The sequence below is a fragment of the Mirounga leonina genome, unplaced genomic scaffold (genome assembly GCF_011800145.1).
Source record: "Mirounga leonina isolate KUSES-001 unplaced genomic scaffold, KU_Mleo_1.0 Mir_488, whole genome shotgun sequence".
NCBI lineage: Eukaryota > Metazoa > Chordata > Mammalia > Carnivora > Phocidae > Mirounga > Mirounga leonina.
The window spans coordinates 211,477-233,992 of NW_023270777.1; the positions used below are offsets into that span (position 1 = coordinate 211,477).

Sequence of the window (22,516 nt, forward strand, 5' to 3'; positions counted from 1 at the left end):
ACCTCCTCATCACAACCTCCCTCAGACGCAAGCGCAGTTCTCTTAGAAGGGCCCGGGATAGAACCCGATCCTGGGCCCTTGTCTTCTGCGTGTACTCTTAACTGGTTTGAAAGCCCTAAGCTACGGAGAGGCCTACAAAGCATCGCTAGTACTGGACGAACTAACAACACCCAGCAGGCTTCAGCGGACATCCCAACATTAGATACGACCGGAAATAGAGACGTTTTGAAAAATCTGAGCACTAGAACAGGGCTCAGTATAGACCTGGTTTGGGTTTTGCTCAGATGAAGAGGAACTTGGTGTGGAGTTACCCGGGACAGGGAGCATGAGGTGCATGAATGGTAAATGCTGACTGCCTTAAGGGTACAAGGGAACAGGGTCTTCCTGGGGGAGAAGCACCATGTCGCGGTAGAAAGGGGAAGGGAGGGAATCACTAGACCAGTGAATTGGGTTCAGGTACAAGCCTCAACATACGCACGCTCTGACTTTGGGGAAACCGTCCCTGAAGTAAGGAGTAGCAGCACCCGCTATGTAAGTGAGGCCGTGGAACTGAATCCCGGCTGTGAAACTTTCTTGCTCGACAGTTTTGACACACTGACCTGAACCTGTTTCCTTACGAGAAACCATTACTTTGGAGGATCCTTGTAAGAATGGGACTACATCCTTTATGAGACACACCTGCCAAAAGTAGAAGCTGGATAAATAGAAATAGGATTTCTAGGGCTCCTAAGAACACACAGCGTGATCATGCTTATTCCTCAGGAGATACTGCTGGGAAGGGAGAAAAACCAAGTATTTTGCCTAGGACTTTTCTGTGCAGCTCCTAGGTCTAAGATGTGTCTGCTTTGGGGGAAAGTCTTTTCCTTCTCCTTTGATTTATTCCATCTGTGTGAATAGGATTCAAAATTTTTTATCATTTCACTACAGCTCTGGGGGGCATGCTGGTTCAGTGAATCAAAACCATAAACCCTAACCCTACCTTGGCAGTCCTGTTACACCCACCTGAAACTGAGCAACCAAAAATGCCTTATCCCGGAAATAGTTTGCTCTGCAAACGGAACTCCTGCTGGGGTTTGCAGTCCTCTGAAAAGGCCTGTCTTTATGAGGGTGAGGGAGAAAACCAGCGGGTCCTTCTTTAAAGCCCAGAGCCTTGCACACAGTAGACCTAGTCCAACACCTGTGTCTTCGCATTGGAAGCAGCTTGTTTGCTATAACCTTGGGCAGATGCTTGTGCATAAAACTGGTATCTAATGTTCGGGGACATCATCTGGACCCTTTTATAATCTATTTCAAAGGTATTTATCAGGAAAATTAAATTTTGATGATGACCTCCCATCTGCTCTCAAGGATTTTCTTTTCTCTAACTCGGTTCTGATTAGAGATCTGGCTTCTTGTTCTTTTCTCTGGGAGGAGGAGACCTTCACAGCCACAGGCAGCGTATGTCCCAGCAAACACCCCCTCACAGTTGTAAATCCACATGGTGGAAGGCTAGGCAGTGACATCCTATTAAGAAAAAAAAAAGAAAAGAAAGACAGAAAAAGTACTCAGTCTTGCCTCTTTTTGCCGCTAACTTACTAAGTGATCCTGGTCAGGTATTTGGGCCACATTTGCCCATCTGTGTGGAGGGAGGGAGGGTGATGCTTGAGATGGTGCCTGTGGTCTCTTCCAGTTCACTTTCAAGTCTGGGTTCTTAACCTTCTAGCTTATTATGTCTGTGGTAGAGCCAATTCAGGCCGAAGACAAAATCCCCCAAAATGCCCTAAGTCAGCAGGCACACAACCCTGGTGAGGAAAAGTGCTTGGTCCCATACTGGAAATTTTAAGACTGTTACATCAGATTGGAAGTCAAACTTCCCACCCTCTGGTTCTTTCTTTAAATGAAGTTTTAAGAATTCATTATCCAGATTCCCCTGTGGACCTTTTGGTATCATGTGCTGTTTAGAAATAATCCCACAACTTGCTTTTGAGACCTGCATCCTAAAACCAAAATAGCTCCGTGATACAGCCTCTAAGTCATCATTTATTGATTTACAGAGCACCCACCACATGATGGAGGTGCTTTACAATACAGCAAACATCACAACAGAACTCATAGTTAAATACAATCAACAAGTTACAGAACTAAAAAAAGCTGGAATGAAGCAACATTATGTCAAATTTCAAAGATGCTGAGAAGTGGCAGGTACAAAGAAGGTAATTCCACCAACTGGAGACCAGACAGGCAAAAATAGATACACAGGCACCACAACCCAAAATGTGCAGATTTGTAGAGGGTAAGTGAGCATATAGAATAAAATTTCACAACCGAGAATGAAGGCCATTAAAGATACCAGGACACCCAAGTGATCAGAGAACCAGTGGAATCGCCTCACAAAGAGACCGCCTTGTAATGACAAGGAAACCAATCTCACGTGGATTTTAAACTCACAGAAAAGAGGCCAGAAAGCCACTGAGATCATCCATCCCATTATGAGCACAGACTGAAATCTAAAAGCCTTTACAAGAACTTGGAATCAATTTAGGAAACAGCCAACAATTCTAAAAACCCATAAGACTGTATAGATGTTGTTGATAGTTGGCACAGAGTTAGGGAGAAAAATCCTTTTCCTAAAGCAGAGAGGACTCACCTCACACTAGTGATGAGGCACTGGTGGGACAAAAGCCACCTGGATCAGTGTCACCTGAGAGTGGTTTAGTATCAAACGTGGAGGCGTGCAGTTCACACTGTCAGATGAACACGGGGAAAGGCACAGGTGACGCCCCTGGCAGAGGAGACAGGTCACACCACCTCCCAAGGCCTGTGTGTCCACATGTAGCACGCCAGGGCGCCAGGTGGAAAGGAGCATGAAGGGAGGGGCACTGGTTCCTGGCTCTCCCTTCGACTCCCCTAGATCTAGCCCCAAAACACACATGGTTACACCAAAGTACCTGCATGAAAGTGGCACTTAGAGTTCAGTAAGAGTTGTCCCTGAGTTAGTAGGTCATTTGCTGCTCCCTGAAGAGTCAAATCCCAGGTTTTAACTCAACAGATCACTAGCAGAATCACAGCAAGAGGAGAGCAAAATCCAGTCTCCGTTCTGCCACCAGCAACCATGTGAACAGTTTCTGATTTAAGAGTAAGAGGGATTGCATTCAAATCCCAGGCAGGTGTGCAGTACCAGCACTTTGGGGCAACGAGTTTTACAGTCTTTGAATAAAAAGAAGTCACAAATGAAGTTCTTGAAGAAAACCAGCTGCAATGAATCAAATCAAGCAATTTTCACATTCAGTCATTACACATTTATGGGTTTTTATAATGCTTCAGAGTAAAGAACAGACAAGGATTTAGAAAAATCACTCTCTACTGTGTCTACATCCTCAACCATTTTACTTTTGCTTAAAGAAGGACATGCAGAGTCCACAAGGATGGGTTACTTGTAGGGACCCTTTCACTCTCTGCCAAAGCATCTCTCCAAGCCCCACAGAGCAGAGACACGCCGATTCTCACGGAATCGTGTCCCATCTGGTACTGTCTCCGTTTCTGTCCCTTACAGGCCAACTACTGCACTTCCCAATCCCAACCTCACACCCAACACAGGGGAACTTGGGCCTGCCCATTAACACTGCACACGTTCACTTCGTCATTTCCTGAAGCTGTTTTAGAAAACATGATATGAAATATACTTATGCTCAAACACTAATAAAATCCAAGTGCACTATGTCAGTGACAGAATCTGTATGTCAAATAGCAAAGCATTCACACCCCTATAATGCTTTGAGATCCACGTAAGAACCTAGATAGAGCCCAATACTACACTGCCATGGCCATGGGATTTTCAAGTATTAAGTCTGTTTGCATAAGGAATCAACCTGAGATTTTTCTAAACTGCACTTCTCTGGCATTCAGTATTATAACCTTCATTCAGTACAATAAGAGCCAACAACTTGACAATTATTGGAAAAAAATTATATTTTGGAAGAACTCACTACATAAGGTGACAGAATTCCAAAATCAAATTACATGAAAATATACATCGCAATTTCTTTGTACAGTAAGTGAGAAAAATCTGCAATATAGAAGAACAGAGGCAAAGAAATTCGGAGGGCCACGGAGAAAGGGGTGGGAGGTCAACAACGTCTGTAAGAGCAAACCCACAAGTTAAGCAGAAAGCCTGCAGCTGGGCACACTAATCCATCCAACCTGAACGCCCAGGAACGAACGGGAAGGCAAAAGCAAAACCAAACCAGAATTTTATACTGTCTGGGGCAAGTGTCAGTAAGCTGAATTCCGAACCAACTCTTTTTAGCTCTCAGGGGTGACGGAGTTCAAGAGCTCTCAACAGCCAAAATGTGGTATTGCTACACCCGAGCCAAGAGATGGTGCAACTGGAGTACCAAACGACAAGCACCTAGTGATGACCACTCCTCTGAAGTCGTCGTTAAAAATCAAGTAGTTGCTTATTAAGTATTTCCGTACTGGAACTAAATGATGTGAAAACTTTCTGGCAGAGAGAAGAGAGAAAAGCAAAGGGGAGTGTGTCAAAACAAAGAAGATACAAAAGTTTAGTAAGTGAAAAGAGTTTAATGAAGCCTCAATGGTTTAAAGGAAATTAAATGGAAACTTTTAATCCTAATTGTTTTTCATCTGACATGCTTTAAGGAGTCTTTTAAAACTGATAAGAAACAACGAATAGGGAAAGAAAACCTGCTAAAATCTTTTAGAATTTACACGATTCTTATTCTACTACAAGAAAGCATTATTTGGTACAAGGTGTATTTGTGGATGTACATGAATAGTATATATATTATCCGGATCATGTTGTGCTATGTACAGGTCTTTACAATTCTTCCTGAAGGTTAAAACAGTTCATTAGAATTCAAAATGCGTAATCCTCTGTAAGTTGGCACTTGTTAGGCTCTTGTCAGCTCTGATACTGGCATGTTCTATTGCAGCCCAGCTCCAGCCAGCGTCCGCCAACTTGTTACAACAGAAGTCCAGCAATAGGTGGGTAGAGTGCAGGAAAAACAGTGCCATGTTTCTCAATTGGAGACCTGCGACAAAACAAACAGCATTACATAATGAATTTACAGAAGAATTCACGGATTAGAAATTTTTATTTGTATTCTATTTCTTTGGAAACAAGTTCTTAATTTCATTTTAAGCTCACTTTTGTGCTCATCCAACATGGTAGCCACATAGGCCCATTTTATTTCAAATTTAAATTACAGTAAATAAAATTTACAATTCAGTTCAAGTGCTCAATATGGCTAGTGACCACCATACTGGACAGTACAGATGTAGAATATTTCTACATATCAGCGCAGAAAGTTCTATTGTACTTCCCTACTTTACATTGTTTTCAATATCCCAAATGTCTGTCAACTTATACTGCATCTAGAGTCAAATACAGAAGAACTACTTACAAGTCAAGTGATTTGGAAATTTATTAAGTATTTAAGGATATTCAGAGAAACAACGTAAGACTACCATACTTCCCAACTTGTTGAATTTTATCCAACCCTACAGGTTCGGTCCAAACCCATTTTCTACGTGAAGCTGCCCCCAACGGACCCTCTACTCCAAGTACGGGTACTTCTATTACTTTGCATCTGGCCGGTCTCATGCCCTCAGTCAGCCTAGAAGTCAAGAACCCCATCTAAATAAAAGCAACTACTATCTTATCAAGCACTTATTATGTGCCAAGCAAGTTTACAAACTTATCTCAGGCAGCGTTCATAAGCACCACATGAAGGCATTTCCCCCTATTGTATAGAGAAAAGTGAGACACGGTGGCACAGCTAATAAGGGGCAGGGTTTCTTGCTCAAAAAGTGAGAAAAACACTAGGTTCAAGTTCAAAAAAAGAAAAAGAAGTCTAAGTTAGGGGCGCCTGAGTGGCTCAGTCGTTAAACATCTGCCTTCGGCTCGGGTCGTGATCCCAGGGTCCTGGCATCAGGCCCCGCGTTCGGGCTCCCTGCTCCCCGGGAAGCCTGCTTCTCCCTCTTCCACTCCCCCTGCTTGTGTTCCCTCTCTTGCTGTGTCTCTCTGTCAAAAAAAAAAAAAAAAAGTCTAAGTTCATGATTGGACTTTCCTTCAGAGCTGTTATTATTGTGTGCTCTGAGTACACAGGGGAGCAGGGAGGGGAGCAGGGAGGAGAATCCTGTTCTTCTATCAGGTCCAGGTGTTCCAGAAACTCACACACCTGTTTTGTCTGCCAGGCACAGTGCTGGGCACAAAGAACCTGAACAGAAGATGACTGGAGAGTCAAAGGACATAACGTTAAGCTCCTAACAAAGAAGCCAGGCATACTCAGAGTTAGGACAAATATTTAAGTCACACCACAGTGTGTCTTCTAAAGGCCCGAACAAATTTATCAACCTCACCATCCCCCAAATTCAACCGTACCAAAAGCTCTGTTGTGGGTAGAAAGCAAGCTGTGGGCCTACCCACATGTGGCCCTGCATGTGCCCATTTCCCTGACGTGGACCACCTCCCCAAAATAGCGCCTGCGAGGCAGAATGACTGCTCCATTCCCTTCCAAAGGGGTTGTGCTGGTCAACGCTCTCGGCCGCTGGCAAAGCCAGGAGCGCACCAGAAATGCGCACATCACCTTCCCCAAAAGCAAGCTCTTCTGCTGGTGCACAAACACACAAAATGTGCACGGATGTTTCGCTGGAAGATCTAAAGACATTACTGAAACAAAGACACATCATTACAGAATAGGCGTTATATAATTTTTAGGTGATGTTACTTGAATATTCTTCCAAAGACTAGACCAACCACACCCAAATTAGTCCCTGGCCATTTAATCTCTCAGGGCTGAAACAGAGCTGGGTACAGAGATTCCATAATCATTCCCCGAGGATACAAACAAGAAATTTCAGGGCCATGAAACAATCATTTTAAAAACTGTGTCTGTGTAAGGTTTTAAAAAGAAAAATACTCCAGAGGGGACTGACTGCTCAGTCATTAAACACCTAAAATCAGGCAACCCAGCTTTAAATAGCATTAACTTTTTCAGCAGGAATAGAAAAATCTGTTTTCTCCCATGAACAAAATGTATTCTAAACAGGGAAAAAGCCTCAGTACAGAAAAAGCAAGTCTGTCAAGTCTTTTCTCTAGCAAGATAAATGTGCAACTGAATCTCCTGGTCACACCCTATTTATTTAAATTGATGGTCCTGACCTCTGACAGTCATTTATGTTTTGTAAGTGTGTCCCATTTCCAACTTAAACTACATCTGCCTGTTATTAAAATCACATAACTTGATATTAATTGAAATTATATCAATTGTATGTCTTTATGAAATAACCTTAAGTATCTTTTTTTTTTTTACCTCAAAACTTCATATTATTCCCAATTTTTAACCTACAAATCTGGAGATGGTTCACCTCTAAAGGACATCAGTATCTTGGTCTATTTATTTCTAAAACTAGAATCAAATCAATTTCCTATGTGGCTACACAACTCAATTTTTTTTAAAGTCTAAAAAAATACGTATCAGGCAAGCATGCTTCCAAATAAAAACCACTTTTGATGTTAAGGATAATAACAAAAGTAATTCCTCACTCAGGAGTAAGTGTTTCCAGTAATGTCAACCGTTCTTCACCGAGAGCAGTCCCTGCGTGTGGGGGAGCTTCCCGTACCTTCCACACAGACGCCCCCGGCGCCCCTCGAGGCGGCAGCTCCCCACCGGCAGCCCGCTCCTCTTCCGTGCCGGGGGAACCGGGACCGTCCACAGCCACTTCTTTTCTGAGGCCCGAAGCACCTCACAGTCTGGCTCCCCTCCTGTGACCCACCAGCCCACGGGTCTGCTGCTTCCTTCTGCCCTGAAATGTGGCAACCGCGTAAGAGGCTGTCCCTGGCCCTTCTAAGCGAACCTCTGCCTCTACTCTGGGACCCCAGTCTCGGCAGGGCCATTCCGCGTCAGCCGTATGCCACATATGGCCTGCTCTCCTGAGACACCACCACCTGTGCACATGGCAGGAAATGAACCAGAATCATTAACAAGAACTGCCATGTGCTCGGGTCACCTGTTCTTGGTGTCAGCTCCCACTTCAAATACAAACCTTCACTCTTAATGATCTGCAACTGTTAAGAAGCAGACCTGCATCATCACATCAATACACATAAATCCTACTGAACTAGCAAAGTCCATGTTAAAATTTTAAGAAGTACTCTAGGCCTCCGCCCGTGTTACTATCCACACAGACACGTACATCACGTGTGTGTACGTGAGTGCTGGGAGGAGTCCGATTTCTGAAGAGGCAGCTACTGTGGGTCAGTGGTCACCTCGGGAACAGACCTTTTCCTCACACGGAGACGCTTCCGTTTCCAGAGTGTCGTCATGCCTGCTTTGTCCCTGCAGCTGGGGACAGGAGTGAGGACAGAAGAGGGGCAGGGAGCAGTGACGGAGGCAGAGCCCTAGCCCGCATGGGTGAGACCGGAAGACGCTTCCAGAAGGATGACCACCAGTGTTGAATCAAACAGATTAAGCGTCAAAACTCCGTTAAGCTGTGGACGTGGCCAACAGGCGGTCCCCACTATCCCAGTCAGTCTACCCTCCTGCGGGGAGGAAAGAAGGTGAGCCCAATGTGCTCCGAAGCAGGCAGCTAAGGGGAAAGGGCAGGGCCCTCTCCCTCCCGAAGTGAGGGACCACTGCAATTTGTGAATTTTATGTATTTCTTCAAGTCCCTGCTTTTAAAAAAGCTCTTCACCACACAGCGAGTAGGCTGGACTTCTGAACTCAGATGAACAGTACCCTACTCGATGCTGTTCTTTCTTTTCTGCAAACTGCTTTTCCTACTCAAGACCGTTGTTTGAGATTTAACCACCTGGCTACATATAACTAAGTCTACACTACACACGCATTAGTTGCTGGGCAATATTCCACTATATCAGTTGTAACTGACCAATCCTGCCGCGGGGCCTTTTAGAAACTACACAGGCCCTGCAAGCGCACACGAGCCAGCCTGTCTCCAGCCACAGCCCGACCTCGCGGCGGGTGCGCGGCTCAGACCCCGTATCGCCAACCTGCTCTCCAACGCGGACGCGCCTCCACTCATCCCGTACTTCAAGGACACCGTTTCCCCAAATCCTCACCAACATCTGGGTTTCTCAAACATTTTGATTTTTGACAATCCAGTCAATGTGATGCTATCTTCCTGTACCTTCGTATTTCTGATTACAAATGCAGTCATTTTTCACATTACCTAGGCAGATCATTTTCCTTTGTACTGCTTGTTTTCCCACCGATTTACACAAGCTGGTGGACATTCTAGATACAAATCCTGAACACCAGATAGACAATCTTTTCCCAGTCTGCTGCTGCTTTTTAAGTTTATTGTCTTGTCATAATATTTAAGTTTTCAGTTTTGACACAGTCCAATTTATTGATTTTTCCCTTCTCCAGGTGTCTTCTGTGCCTAACAAGTCCTTCTCTACCTTGATATTCTCCTTTATTTTGTTCTAAAATAGTTGTGTTTTTCATACTTAATCTTCTGTTCTGGGACTTACTGGAGACAGCTAACAAGGTCGGGCAGGTTGCTGGTATCAGGGGGTTGCAGTTCAACAGCCCTGCAGCGGATACGGTGGAGTGTTTCAGGAGGTCAGAGAGGCTTAACATGGCAGGAGCCTTGATGTTCAGAAGCCTGCGTGAAGACGCGGGGGCTAAGCCTTCAGTGACCCGAGCATGAAACCCACCAAGGATGCAGTCTGCTTGGGATCATCACTTACACCACACACGGTCTCGACTAAGCAGTGGAGAGAATATGCAGCCCCCGCCCCACTTGTGCTTTTCGCTTTCTCTCAAATAAATAAATAAAATCTTTTTTAAAAAATGTTGTTTTAAGCCACAGGATTTTAGACAATTTGTAACACAGCAGTGGAGAACTAAAATAATCTCTCTAGCCTTAACGCAGAATAATGAGATAGAGTCTTCCCGTCTGGGGGCCCAGAATGTGGTCCTGCTGCTGATCTGTGGGATGCAAGGATTCGCTTCTCCCCCGTGTCCTCTCTTCCTCCCACCCCACACCTGAATGAGAAGACAGATAAGGCTGTTAAGGTCTTTATGGAGGATGAGGTATAAATACCAAGAAGAGGTGAAATAAGGAGACAAACTCCTAGACTCAGGGCCTGGGGGAGGGCAGAGTGCTCCAGTCAGGCAGGAGGAAGACGTTCGAGGGGTCTCTTGTACACCAGTGTGCATAAAGGCCATACTGCAACGTGCACATAAGAACTGGGAAGAGGGCAAACCCTCATGTTTTTTTACCACAGTTTTTTAAAAAGTGAACTAAATAAAGTCTGGATCAAGTTCTTGAATAGTAATACTTCCATTTTTAGAAAACACAAGTCATGGATTTGGATGGAGATTTTTTTTAAACAATTTTAAATCTATTTTTGTTGAACCTCAGGAGTTTTATTTCACATCTACATCCTATGGCATGACTAAAGCTACTGAGGACACACGGAAACAGCACGTCGACGAGCCATCAAGACAACCAGCCTTTACGAAGAGTCTGAGTGACAGGCCAGCCTGGCTATACCTGCGGCAAGGAACCAGGTTTCTGTGGCCTAGCCTCATGCGTGACAATTATGTAAGGACAAGGGCATGTGAAGATCACAAAGGCACCTCAATCCAACAGCAGCGTACCAAGCTCCGTGCATCGGTGGATGAGTACAACACAGACCTGCTTTTAGAAGACATGAGTTAAGTCATGGATTTTGATGTGAATTTTTTAACGTCCAATTTTCAAATGATTCCACTCTTAGTTAATCCAGAGAGATGACTGGGCTCGGGTGCTTATCATGGCAACGTACTGTAGGTAACAAGAAGAGTAAGAAAGCACTCATCAGTGACTGTGAGTTAAGGGCTCTGAGACTGTCAGGCTGGGGGAGGGAGGGGGGAGGAGCATCTGTTTGAAGAGCAACTGCTTCAGGAGAGGAGATGGGCCTTGTCCCAGCACGTGGCAGAGGAAGGAGGAGACGCGTTCCAGAGCCCGGGCCGTGGAAACTAGCTCCCTCCCGGCCGGCACTCAAACACTTCCCAAGTGATGGGGAGATGCAGCCCAGAGAGAGAAGAGCTACAGGAACAAAGGGGGAAATGACTAATAATTTTTAGCACACAACAGGTGGGACTGGGCACTTGCATGCTGGTCTAACAAGTCTGCATTAATATGCATTAATCAGTGTTTCCCAGGAAATGTCCATCTCTGCCCACAGGTGAGCGAAAGGATCCTCCTGATGAGCTCCCAACTGACAACAAAATACTAATTCCTTTATTCAGTTCTTATCAACGAAAGACACACACACTTCAAGGACGATCATTTTTTACACAAAAGCCTGAGCTTAAACAGTAACTACAATGAATCATTCACAAAATTGGTGTATTAATTTTATTTAAAATTCCGCTCTATCAAGGACTCCAGCTGCCACGTGCTCTGCAGCAGCGGAAGCCTTCACCACGTAGCTGGCGGACAAGCAACACGTGAGAAGGATGTTCTGTTACTGACTTTCCAATTATTGCTTCCTTACTCTTTAACTGGACGTTCTCAGTTCAGTGTCATCATTCACAGATCATATTTTCAACTAACCTATTCCATACAATGAGGTATTTTGAATCAACATTATTTTCTGCCTCTATCTTTTTGATGAGTGCACTTTACTCTTGGGAAGTATACTTTCAACACACGTGTGTGTTATGTTCCAATATAAACTAACTCTAATCCCACTAGCAAAGGAGAGAATATATAATCCCTTACAAAATTTGTTTGTGGTCCCTCATTAGTATGTATTTTATTTATTTAACTAATTTGCAATATACTGTCAAGGTAAATATAATAAAATTCTTGGTTATTTCTTAAATTTATGAAGTACTACTTATGAGATGAAATCACGTGTACCCTTGGCTTCAGTATCTGCAATTCTCTGTCATTGTCCCAACTCTCTGACTTTGAGACCGTGTGGGTAAGAGATCCCTAGGACATGGTCACATCCACGCAAGAACCCATGCGAAGAGCAGAGTGGACGCCGGGCACAGCGGGGGCATCCAGGACAAGCATCCGGATGAACTACAGGCAGGAAAGCACACAGTCCCAGCAGACTGAGACGTGGTCTGTGAACAACAGTAGGAAGCAAGGACCACGGAGTAGATGGGAGGAAGGGTGAGGGAGGGAAATAAGGACAGGATTATTAACAAAACATAAGCAGCTTAGACACAACAGGCTGGTGGAAAACAGAAATAATTTGAAGACCGCAGGTTGTTGCTATCCTTGGTCGTAACAGAGAGAAGTAAGGTTGACAGCCGGCATTTCTGGTTACTATGAGGAGATCAGAAACCAGGGACATCAAACATGGAAACAGGGCAAGTGGTGGGTAGACTCAGTCTTACTTCTGATTTGCACCTTTGCATTTGATACAGTTCATCATAAAAATAATAAATAAAAATGAAAACAATGTGATGCTAGTTTAGGGATAAGACAGGCCAACTAATAAAACACATTAAGGTCAGAAACAGATCGACACATACCTGGAAATGTAACTTCCTAGTATAACCGACCCTGAGCATCGGTGGTGAAAGAACCTGCCAACAATCGAAGCAGCCAATGGTTGTAGCCTGGGGTGCGGGCAGAGCCTCACACTGCACACCAATCAATTTCAGGGGCTTCAACACATATACCAAAGGCAAAACCATAAAACTTTCACAAGACAAGATGTAACAGGAGCTTTCAGGTGGCAGAGAAAAAGCTGGAACACAAAACATAACTCCGTACAGGAGAGGTCTAATCTGACTGCATTAAAGTTAAGAATCTCTGTTCATCGGGGCTCTGGGTGGCACAGTCAATTGAGCGTGTGATTCTTGACGTCCGCTCAGGTCGTGATCTCAGGGTCATGAGGTTGAGCCCTGTATCGGGCTCCGTGCTCAGCACAGAGCATGCTTGAGACTCTCTCTCCCTCTCCCTCTGCCTCTGCCCCTCCCCTGGCTCAAGTGCACATGCCCTCTCTCTCTCAAAAAAAAAAAGAATCTCTGTTCATCCAGAGATTCCACAAAGAAAGGGAACTGACCAGGATACAAATCCAGAAGCTAACAGAAAAACAGCCCAAGAACAGGAATTTCCCAGGGAAAGGGCCAAACACATGAAATGATAGTCAGCTGGGCCGGCCACACACGTCAGAGCAAGGGCTCACTCCACACCCTTCCAGATGGAAACTTCACAGAGGTCTGGTGGTATCAAATGCAGGGGAGGATCCGGAGTAAATGGAATCCGTTTCCTTGTGAAAAGGAGTATAAACAGATGCAGAATTCTGGAGTGATGTGCACAGACCCTTCACTCAACAATTCCAACCCCACGAACACACCCGGAGGGGCTCTCCCTGCGAACATGCAGCAAGAAATGAGACAGCCACACTCACTCTGTCAGCAAACACAAAGCAAAACACACAGATGAGAAACCTCTCCCCACATCAGAGGATAACTGCAGTCAGAATCAAGAGCAGGACAGTGACTCATCTAATGAGGTCCCGCATGACAGTGACAACAGATGGATACAACCAGACACAACACAAACCAGTTTCAAGAATATAACACTGAGCAATACCAAGTCACAAAGGAATGCATACACTGTAGTCCATGCACACACAGTGCAGCGTCCTACAGCACGCTATTTAGGATATTACAAACTGATGAAATGATGAAGGAAGAACCGTGGTAAACACAGAACTGAGCGTATGAGAAGAGGCTGGGGCAGAAGAGGGGAACACAGGGTAAAACAGGTGGCAGGAACAGGATGCACCATGACCTGTGATCCTTTACATGCTCCATGTCCTAAATAATTTTATCAACCCAACATTTAAGAAGAAAGAAAGAAAGAAAAGAAACCAAATAACTAAAATGTCACACATTTGGTCAGTGGCCCACACCATGTCCCCTTCTATCCTTGACTCCCTACTGGACGTAATAAAAACCTTCGGAGAGATGGTATACAATACAAGGGAAATTTTTCCTATTGGCCCTATTAGTTATGAACAGGGAGATAAAGACCAATGAAAACATGGAAGGCAGGGGTTCCTGGGTGGCTCAGTCGGTGAAGCATCTGCCTTTGGCTCAGGCCATGATCTCAGGGTCCTGGGATCGAGCCCCGCAACAGGCTCCTTCCTTGCGCAGCCGGGAACCCACTTCTCCCTCTCCCTCTGTACTCTCTCTCTCTCTGCCTGTCTCTCAAGTAAATAAAATCTTAAAAAAAAAAAGAAATTAAGAAAGAAGACATGGAAGATAGATGTTTAATGGTCTTGCCAGTTTATTACAAAATATGATCTTCCTTTACAAAAACAACTTAGGAAGTGAAACTTCGTGTCACCCTTTACTATAAGCCGCACTGAAGCAAGTACCATCAGTGAGAAGACAGAGATCACGACCCCACACTGGCCAGTGAGACAGATATCTAGTGCAAGACGCGGAGTCTAGTGGCGCAGAATGCACGTGGGTCACATGGTTTCTGCTGAGAAAACAACAGACCACTGGACACTCCCACTAAAATCAGGCACTTCAAAAATCCAAATCACACAACTTCCAAAAATGTATATGCCATTTATCACAAGGCAAAAGAGGAGGATTTTAAAATGAACTCACCCTGAAATAATGAAGTTACAGCTGTTGAACAAATGTCACTCAAAAGCAGTCTCTTGGCTTTTTCTTACACAGCGGGCAACTTTCCTTTTGAATTCTCCATTTCTGTCTTCCCTCCATTCTTTCTGTAGATACAAAAGTAACATGAAGTGACTTTATCCAAGCTCTTCTTACAGTCTCAAATACTAGTTTTAATTTTGAATGTAACGCTTTGGCATCATGCACACTTTTAAAATGCTGAGAAGTTGTTACGTCAGAAAAGTAGTCAAAAAGTACTTTTGCCAGGCACTCTGCTGGGACACAAGAGCAGAAATCCCTTAACCTGTACGGGCACAATTCTCTTAAAGAAAGAAGTCCATAGGGGCGCCTGGGTGGCTCAGCCCTTAAGCATCTGCCTTCGGCTCAGGTCAGGATCCCAGGGTCCTGGGATCGAGCCCCACATCGGGCTCCCTGCTCGGCGGGAAGCCTGCTTCTCCCTCTCCCACTCCCCCTGCTTGTGTTCCCTCTCTCGCTGTGTCTCTATCAAATAAGTAAATAAAATCTTAAAAAAAAAAAAAAGGACAGTTTCATATTACTGGAAAAGGCCTTACAGGTAAGCTATTCAGGCCACGGGAAGGACTGCCGGCTCCCTCTGGAGGCTCCAGAAACTACAGCCAACACAATGGCGAAATTTCTTCTGGAAAACCAAAAGCAGATGGCAGAGAAATGAAACATGGAGCAGAGGAGAGAAGTCTCCCTGGAACCAGAGCAAGGGAGGGACAGGGCCGACCGAACAGAAGGCACAGTTTAGACAGAGTCACTAAGATGCAGGAAGGAAAACAGAGATACAGCCCAGCAGTTTGGCATTTTCCTCCCACCTATGTCCAAAAGTCTAACACTTTCCTGGAAGAGTGATGACCGTTTCGGTACACTGAGAGACTTATATGAAGAGCTCTCTCGATGTAGGGCCACTAGCGTGGGGCCGAGGACGGAACCGCCTCTCCAGTCTGGAGCTCAGGGTCTGGCTCACTGCCCGCACGCTGGAGTGGAGCTGACGCTATGCGTGTGCACGTGCTTTCCTAGACCTGCATGTCCTATCTGGAGTCATGCATGCACAGCTGTGTAGAAAGCCTACAGGGTTCTGGCACAGACTTCAAAATACAAAAGAAACACAAAAGAAAACACTGGCCTCAGAGAATGACCAGAATTTAACTTTGAAAAATTTAATCAGAACTCGCACAAGGTGGAAGAACTATTAACTTCCTCAAACAGTGACAAGATTTTATGAAAAAGGAAATTAATGCAGAAAAGAACAAGCTACCTAAGATTAAGAGTAATACCGCCAAAATGAGAATTCAGTAGGAACTCCGAATCAGCACAAGTTTAGATGAACCAGAGCACAAGGATCAATCTGGGCCGCAGCTACAAATCCAAATAAGGAAGGGATATACACTCAAATAAAAAATTAAAAAAACCAAGAAGGAAAGAATACTATACATGAGGGAAACTTCCCAGAGCTGAAGTCCTGCAAGTACACGCCAACCACAGGAGTCCCCCCACTACCCCCAGCCGCGGCTACGCTCTCTGTGGGCTCGGTTGCCCACGGCCGACCCTGGTCTGTCCAGGAGCAGACGGTCCCCCTTCTGACATGACACCAGAAGGTCAACAGGAGGCTCAGAGTCACTCGCCCCGCTTCATCTTGTCGTGCGGGCACATGATCCCCTCACAAGGACGGCGAGCACAGGACACTGAGGTACTGAGAGCCCCACAGCACACGACTCTTATTGCAGTGTACTGTTACAACTGCCCTCTTCTATTATTAGTTGTCGCTGTAATTCTCTCACTGAGCCCGTAAGCTGGACTTTATCATGTGTATGTACATACAGGAAGAAACCTGATGCACACAGGGTTCGGTACTGATCCCCGGTTCTAGGCATCCGCTGGGGGACTTGGTAACACGCCACTGGTGAAGAAGGGGGAGTACTGTCCAGAAGTGAAAAATCTTAAACTCTACACAGCAACGTGAAATTCCGAAGACCAAGAATCAGAGAAGAACCTGAAGGGAACGGGGAAAACAGAGGAAGAAAGAAAAGGTCACCCACAAACACAGAAGAGTCAGCCATGCACCAACTTCCTCATCGGCAACAATAAATGCGAAAAGATAAATTCTGCAGAAATCTGCATTCCTCCCCCAGAATTCTACAAACTGTCACTTAAGTATGAGGGTAGGATAAAAACCCTCCGAGACAGGTAAGGACCCGGGTCTTAATTCCTACATAGCCTTCCTGAAACATGACTCTCAGATGAGGTACAACAACAGGAAGAAGTCAACCAAGAAAAAAGAAAGAGGATCCAGGAAACAGATAATCCCATTCAGAAGAGCAGGAAGGGGAAGTCCAAGGAAGAGAGACATGCAGCAGTCTGAGCCAACCTAATCCGGAGCCCAAGGATGGAGGGGTCCAGGAGAGGGATGTCCAAGAAAAATGGGGGTCTCCTGGAATAGCTATCACTGACTGAGAGGTCAGAAAAGCAAACAAACAGAACACCTATGAAAACATGGCAAGGTGTACAATGCGAGAGGGAAGAGCAGATGTGAAAGGTAAATGCAACCATGTGCAACCTGTGGCTTAAATAGGAGACAACTGGTTAAATCAGCAAGAGCAGCAGTGGATTTCGAGCAGTAATCAGAATGACGATGCACGGCCCGTGGTGTGCAGATCTGAGTCCCATCTGCATAGTTCAGCTTCAAGCAGCATCGGGCAAGGGCTGCCCTTTCTCAGGAGTCCTTGTGGTGCCAGGACTCAGCTGCTCTGAAGAGTTAATAACTTCTGCATATTCATACTTTAGGTACTTGCTCTTAATTTATCCTTAATTTTAACCTTTATGAAGATTAAGATACAATTTGTCAGTTCTGATCTTATTAGAGAGAGTTATAGTTGAGCATGAATCAAAATAAACAAGAATTAGTTCTCCCTCAAAATGATTCCACAGGATTTCTTCTCCCCTCCCGCCTCTTAAGAGTTCTTGGACTGACACTCGACTAAATAAAAAGCTAGGATGGTTTTCTGTCAATTTTTTACTTCAACTTGATCACTAAATATAAAAATGCAAAGGCATACATTTGAAAAAGGTTTATCAAAGTAGTGTTTTTCTACATAGACTATATACTCTCACCCAAGTTTTTGTATTAGTTACCTATATAAAAGTTACCCAAATAGAAAAGTGAATTTAATCTCCTGGCTTTGATATGCAACTAACAAAAGTTCTAAGAATAAGAATTACAATGAAAGGCTTTTCAAAGGAGAAGAGAAGGCTGAGGAACACTAGACTACTACCCAGAGTAAAGGAGACTAATAAAACATGAATACAAAATAAAATGTGGGTTCCCAGATTCTGGATTTAAAAAAAAAAAAAAAAAAAAAGCAGGTATGAGGAACAATACTGGAGAAATCTGAGTATGGGCTTAGTATGCATGGACCAGTACTGAATCAATGACAGACTTGTGCTGTGGGTATGAGAAAGGGTGCTCTTGTTCTCAGGAGAGGCCACTGAAGTGTTTACACGTGGAGAGTCAGGGCATCGATAAAGACTTCTCAAATAGTTTAGGGGGGAAATGTAAAATCTCCACAACTGGTGAATCTAGGTGAAGCGTGTTTATAGCTATGGAAGACAGGGTCCTTATTCTTCAAAGAGGCAGGTTCAAGTATTTAGGAGTAAAGCTTAGTTATGCCTGTAACTCATTTTTGTACAGATTCAGGAGAAACATAAATGTATACAAATTGATCTGTAGACACACACACACGCACGCACACACATGCTGTCGTTCTAACCAAGTGTGACTGAAGGGGAGGGGACATCTGCACATGAGGGCCTTACCGCAGCATCAACGTTAGCAGGTGAGTCTCCGTTAGGGTCCGCCAGCATTGAAATGACACTAATCATGATGGTTTCCACAGTGTGAATAGGGAGCCAGCGCTCCTCTGGCTTTTCATAACCATATTTATCTTCCCCAGGCTCATGGAGAATGGAAATGCATACATCACCATTTTTATCAACTGCAAAATTAGAGAGTAAGAGTCCTGTTTAAAGTATTTAAAATAACATGGTTAAACATAAAGTGCCTATTATGGATGTGGCCCTGGCTCCCACGGTCCTTTATCAAAGACTGAATATATACAGAAGATGATTTCCAAAAATGGAACCTGTTCACTTTTTAGGAAGACCACAGATTTTACCAAACAGGACCCATCTGTCAGAGCCAAGAGACTCTCCTCCATTTGTGCAGAACTTCAAGATACCTGGCACTTAGATAGATGGTGTCTAGCATTTTACACGCAGTAAACACAATGAATCTGCTCTTTGTTTGTATATAAAGTATACGATCCAAATACCAGAACTGAGTCTCTATGTAATGATTTCCTAGATTCCTCACTAACTTGCTGATCTAAATTGGTGACAGTCAAACATCCAGAGACTCTCCTAAGAAAAAAATAAGAAGTAACCTCTTAATGCACTTTTTAAATCACATAAAGGCAAAATTACATTTTCAGGAAAAGGAGTGCACCCAAATTTACAAAAGGAGCATGTCATATTGCCCGTGAAAATTCATCAATATTAAATGACAGTCATGAGGCATCTTTTCTATAAAACCAGGATTTAAAATCCAAGTTACAAATTAGTTGTTGATCAAAACAAAGGTGAACTTCGAACCCACCAGCTCATTTATATCACACAAATACTCCTTATTGGTGAAACTACCAAAATCATCACTAATCTTTTATGGTGAAGTTTTTTTCTCCACTGCAAAATACAAAATAATAATAGTAAAATATACTTATTTGGAAAATGTTAGAAAAGACAGAAAAATATAAGAATTTTCAGTGTAGGGGCGCCTGGGTGGCTCAGATGGTTAAGTGTCTGCCTTCAGCTCAGGTCATGATCCCGGGGTCCTGGGATCGAGCCCCGCATTGGGCTCCCTGCTCTGCGGGGAGCCTGCTTCTCCCTCTCCCACTCCCCCTGCTTGTGTTCCCTCTCTCGCTGTGTCTCTCTCTGTCAAATAAATAAATAAATAATCTTAAAAAAAAAAAGAAAGAATTTTCGGTGTAAAGTCTTTCAACCAAATGTCCAAATCCTATCAAAAAAAAAAAAAAAAAATCAATGGCAATGTCTACTTCATTCCTAACTTCCTAAGTCTAACAGATTTTTTTAAAGATCTTATTTATTTATTTGAGAGAGAGAGACAGTGAGAGAGCACAAGCAGGGGGAGCAGCAGAGGGAGAAGCAGGCTCCCCGTGGAGCTCCATCCCAGGACTCTGGGATCATGACCTCAGCTGAAAGCAGACGCTTAAATGACTGAGCCACCCAGGCGCCCCCAGATTTGTGACTGGTGTAATTCTCAAGGTTACTTTTCGTCTCCTGACTTGGGCACCTCCCCTGTTGTTAAAAACTCCGGGGAAGCCGCGCGGGAGTCTACACATACTGCTGCTCTCCAGCAAACCCTTCCCGAATGCGTGCTGTGCACATGGGTGTACAAGCGCGCTCATGTCCCAGGCCCCCACACCTCCTGGTAAAATCTGCTGGGTGCAGTAACTAGATCTAGAGGCAGGAAAAGTAACAACAAACTGTAAGCACACTGCAGAGTTCAACACAAAATGCTTTTACCATCTTCTTTAGATAATTTCCTCACGCATTACATTAAAAGGATTTTTTCCAAGTCGTTTTCTTTGAAAACATGGTATTAAATGTTTCTATAAAACTCTATCAGAGAGAATCAATTTAAGATCCACTTTCCTTTTTTGGAAATTACTGTTATAATCCAGCATCTTTAAATTTTTAACTTCAAGTCCTTTCATTTTAAACATAATTTTCTTAAATGAAAGGTTTTTAGGTTTCTGACCTATTACCAAATTACAGTTTATAATGTGAAATACAGGTTGGACACCTGGGTGGCTCAGTGGGTTAAGCATCCGACTCTTGGTTTCAGCTCAGGTTATGATCTCAGGGTTGTGAGATCGAGCCCTGTGTTGGGCTCCGTGCACAGTGGGGACTCGGCTAGAGATTCTCTCCCTCTCTCACTAAAATAAATAAATAAATCTTTAAATTAAAAAGGTGAAAAATAATCTGGTTTTTCCTAAATGCTTTTGGGGGTGAAATTTCTCCAGGTATAGAAAATACACGTATTTCCTCTGGTACAATGTCCATTCTTACTCTTTACTCATTTATACACTCAAATGTCTAGTTTTTTCTTGCCAAATTACTTCCTTAGTTTTCCCCACGTAAATTTTTCCTCTCACTTTCACGGCCCAACAGTGATCTTCGCTGCCACCCTCACTGACATGAGGTTCATTTATAAACCTTATTCTGCATTCAGTTGCACCATTTATCTTCACTCTGTTTAGTCTTTCAGGATGGGTTATGTGTGAAACTAGAAAATTCTTGCCCCCAACACCCAGCAAATAACTAATACTATTTTTTAAAGCCACTTGAAACTGTTTACTCCATTTGGAGTTTTAATCCCCTTTTCTAAATCCACTCCCCCATACACAGCTAGCCACCAGCCTCGGCCTTGACTACCCAAACCACATGTACCCTCCCAGTTACCCCCTCCCTGGAAGCTGTGTGTCTCAAGTGACAGAAGCCCAACTGACCCCCCTCCCCACCCTCTCCACATGCCCACAAAGTGGGTTCTCTCTCCCTCTCCTCACTGGAAAGTGGCTTCTGCTCCCTATCAGGATGCCACGACTGCTCACAAAATGGTCTGAACAACCTTCTCCCGGGTGCTTTTAAAGTCCCCCTTTCTGGGTCACAATGAGGGACACTGTCGAGGACAGCTCCCTCGGCCTCCGTGACACACTTCTTCACTGGCTCTTGAGCCGATCTCTCACCTTCCAGTCTTCCTTCGTCTGACGTGAGACATTACATGATGTCACCCCACTCTCTGGCATTAGCCATCTCTTCTGCGGGGAAATTAACTCACTCTTCCCATCACAATGTTCCCATCCCCTCTGTCCCCCCACTTTTGCTGAGCTGTAACTGACAGAGAACATGGTGTAAGGTGAGGTGCGGCACACGGTGATTTCATACACGCTCCCGCTCACCTTGATGCGGATCAACACCAAGGCCCTACACTCCCCTTTATCTACCTAAGTGGAAATGGCAAGTACACCTCAAGAGAAACAAATCCAAAATGGAATGCATCTAAGCCACACAAAGCGAATTTTTACCTCAGAACAGCATCTCTAACAGCTTTACTGAGACGGAGGTGCCCCATTAACGGCTTCCCGCATGTTTACAGGGTTGTAAGCCGTCACCACAATCGATTTCAGAATACACGCGTCACCCCAGAAAGAAACCACATACGCATTAGCAATCACTCCCCATGCCCCACAACCCTCCCCCGAGCCTGAGGCGAGCACGGACCTGACCTTCTATCCCTAGGTTTGCCGATTCTGACAGTCCAACCCAAACGGAGTCCTACACGGCGTGGGCTTCTGTCACTGGCTTCGCTCCCCAAGTGTCATGTTTTCAAGGCTCATCCCGTCGGTGACGTGCGCCGGGCTGCCCTCCATAATGTGTTTATGTTAAGAGCGGGTGTTCTCCTCATCAAATGATGGACACTGGAGCTGCTTCTACTGTTTGGCCATTTGAACGCTGCTGATAGGAACATTCAAGGACAAGTGTCTGTGGACGTGTTTTCAACGTTCTTGCTTTTCTATCTCGGAACGGAACGGCTAGACTCGTTCCCCACAGTGGCTGCACCGCTTTACAATCTCTCCAGGGGTACAGGAGGGCTCTAATTCGTGTGTCCTCGCCAACACTTGTTATCATCTGCCTTTCTGATGACAGCCACCCTGGCCCGTGTAAAGTGGTGTTTTGCTGTGGTTTTGATTCTGCAATTGTTTTGTGGATGTTCCGTCAATTCTAAATTCTTCTCTCAT

The 22,516-nt window shown here is 44.5% G+C and overlaps 1 protein-coding gene across 2 annotated transcripts in view; it reads right to left on the reverse strand.

The window, feature by feature from the left end:
• Positions 1-1,999: 1,999 nt before the first annotated feature.
• UBE2G1 (ubiquitin conjugating enzyme E2 G1) overlaps positions 2,000-22,516 on the reverse strand; it is a 105,780-nt gene continuing 85,263 nt past the window's right edge. Inside the window, exons 4-7 of one of the 2 annotated variants that reach the window (XR_004676345.1) lie at positions 18,456-18,634; positions 14,604-14,725; positions 10,666-10,794; positions 2,000-5,030 (exon numbers count right to left, since the gene is read on the reverse strand). Coding sequence is in view for 1 of the 2 variants with exons in the window: in XM_034989324.1 (XP_034845215.1) it covers positions 14,639-14,725; positions 18,456-18,634 (266 nt within the window). In the remaining variant the exon portion in view is untranslated. The remainder of the gene's footprint in view (positions 5,031-10,665; positions 10,795-14,603; positions 14,726-18,455; positions 18,635-22,516) is intronic. The other variant, XM_034989324.1, reaches the window with a different exon arrangement.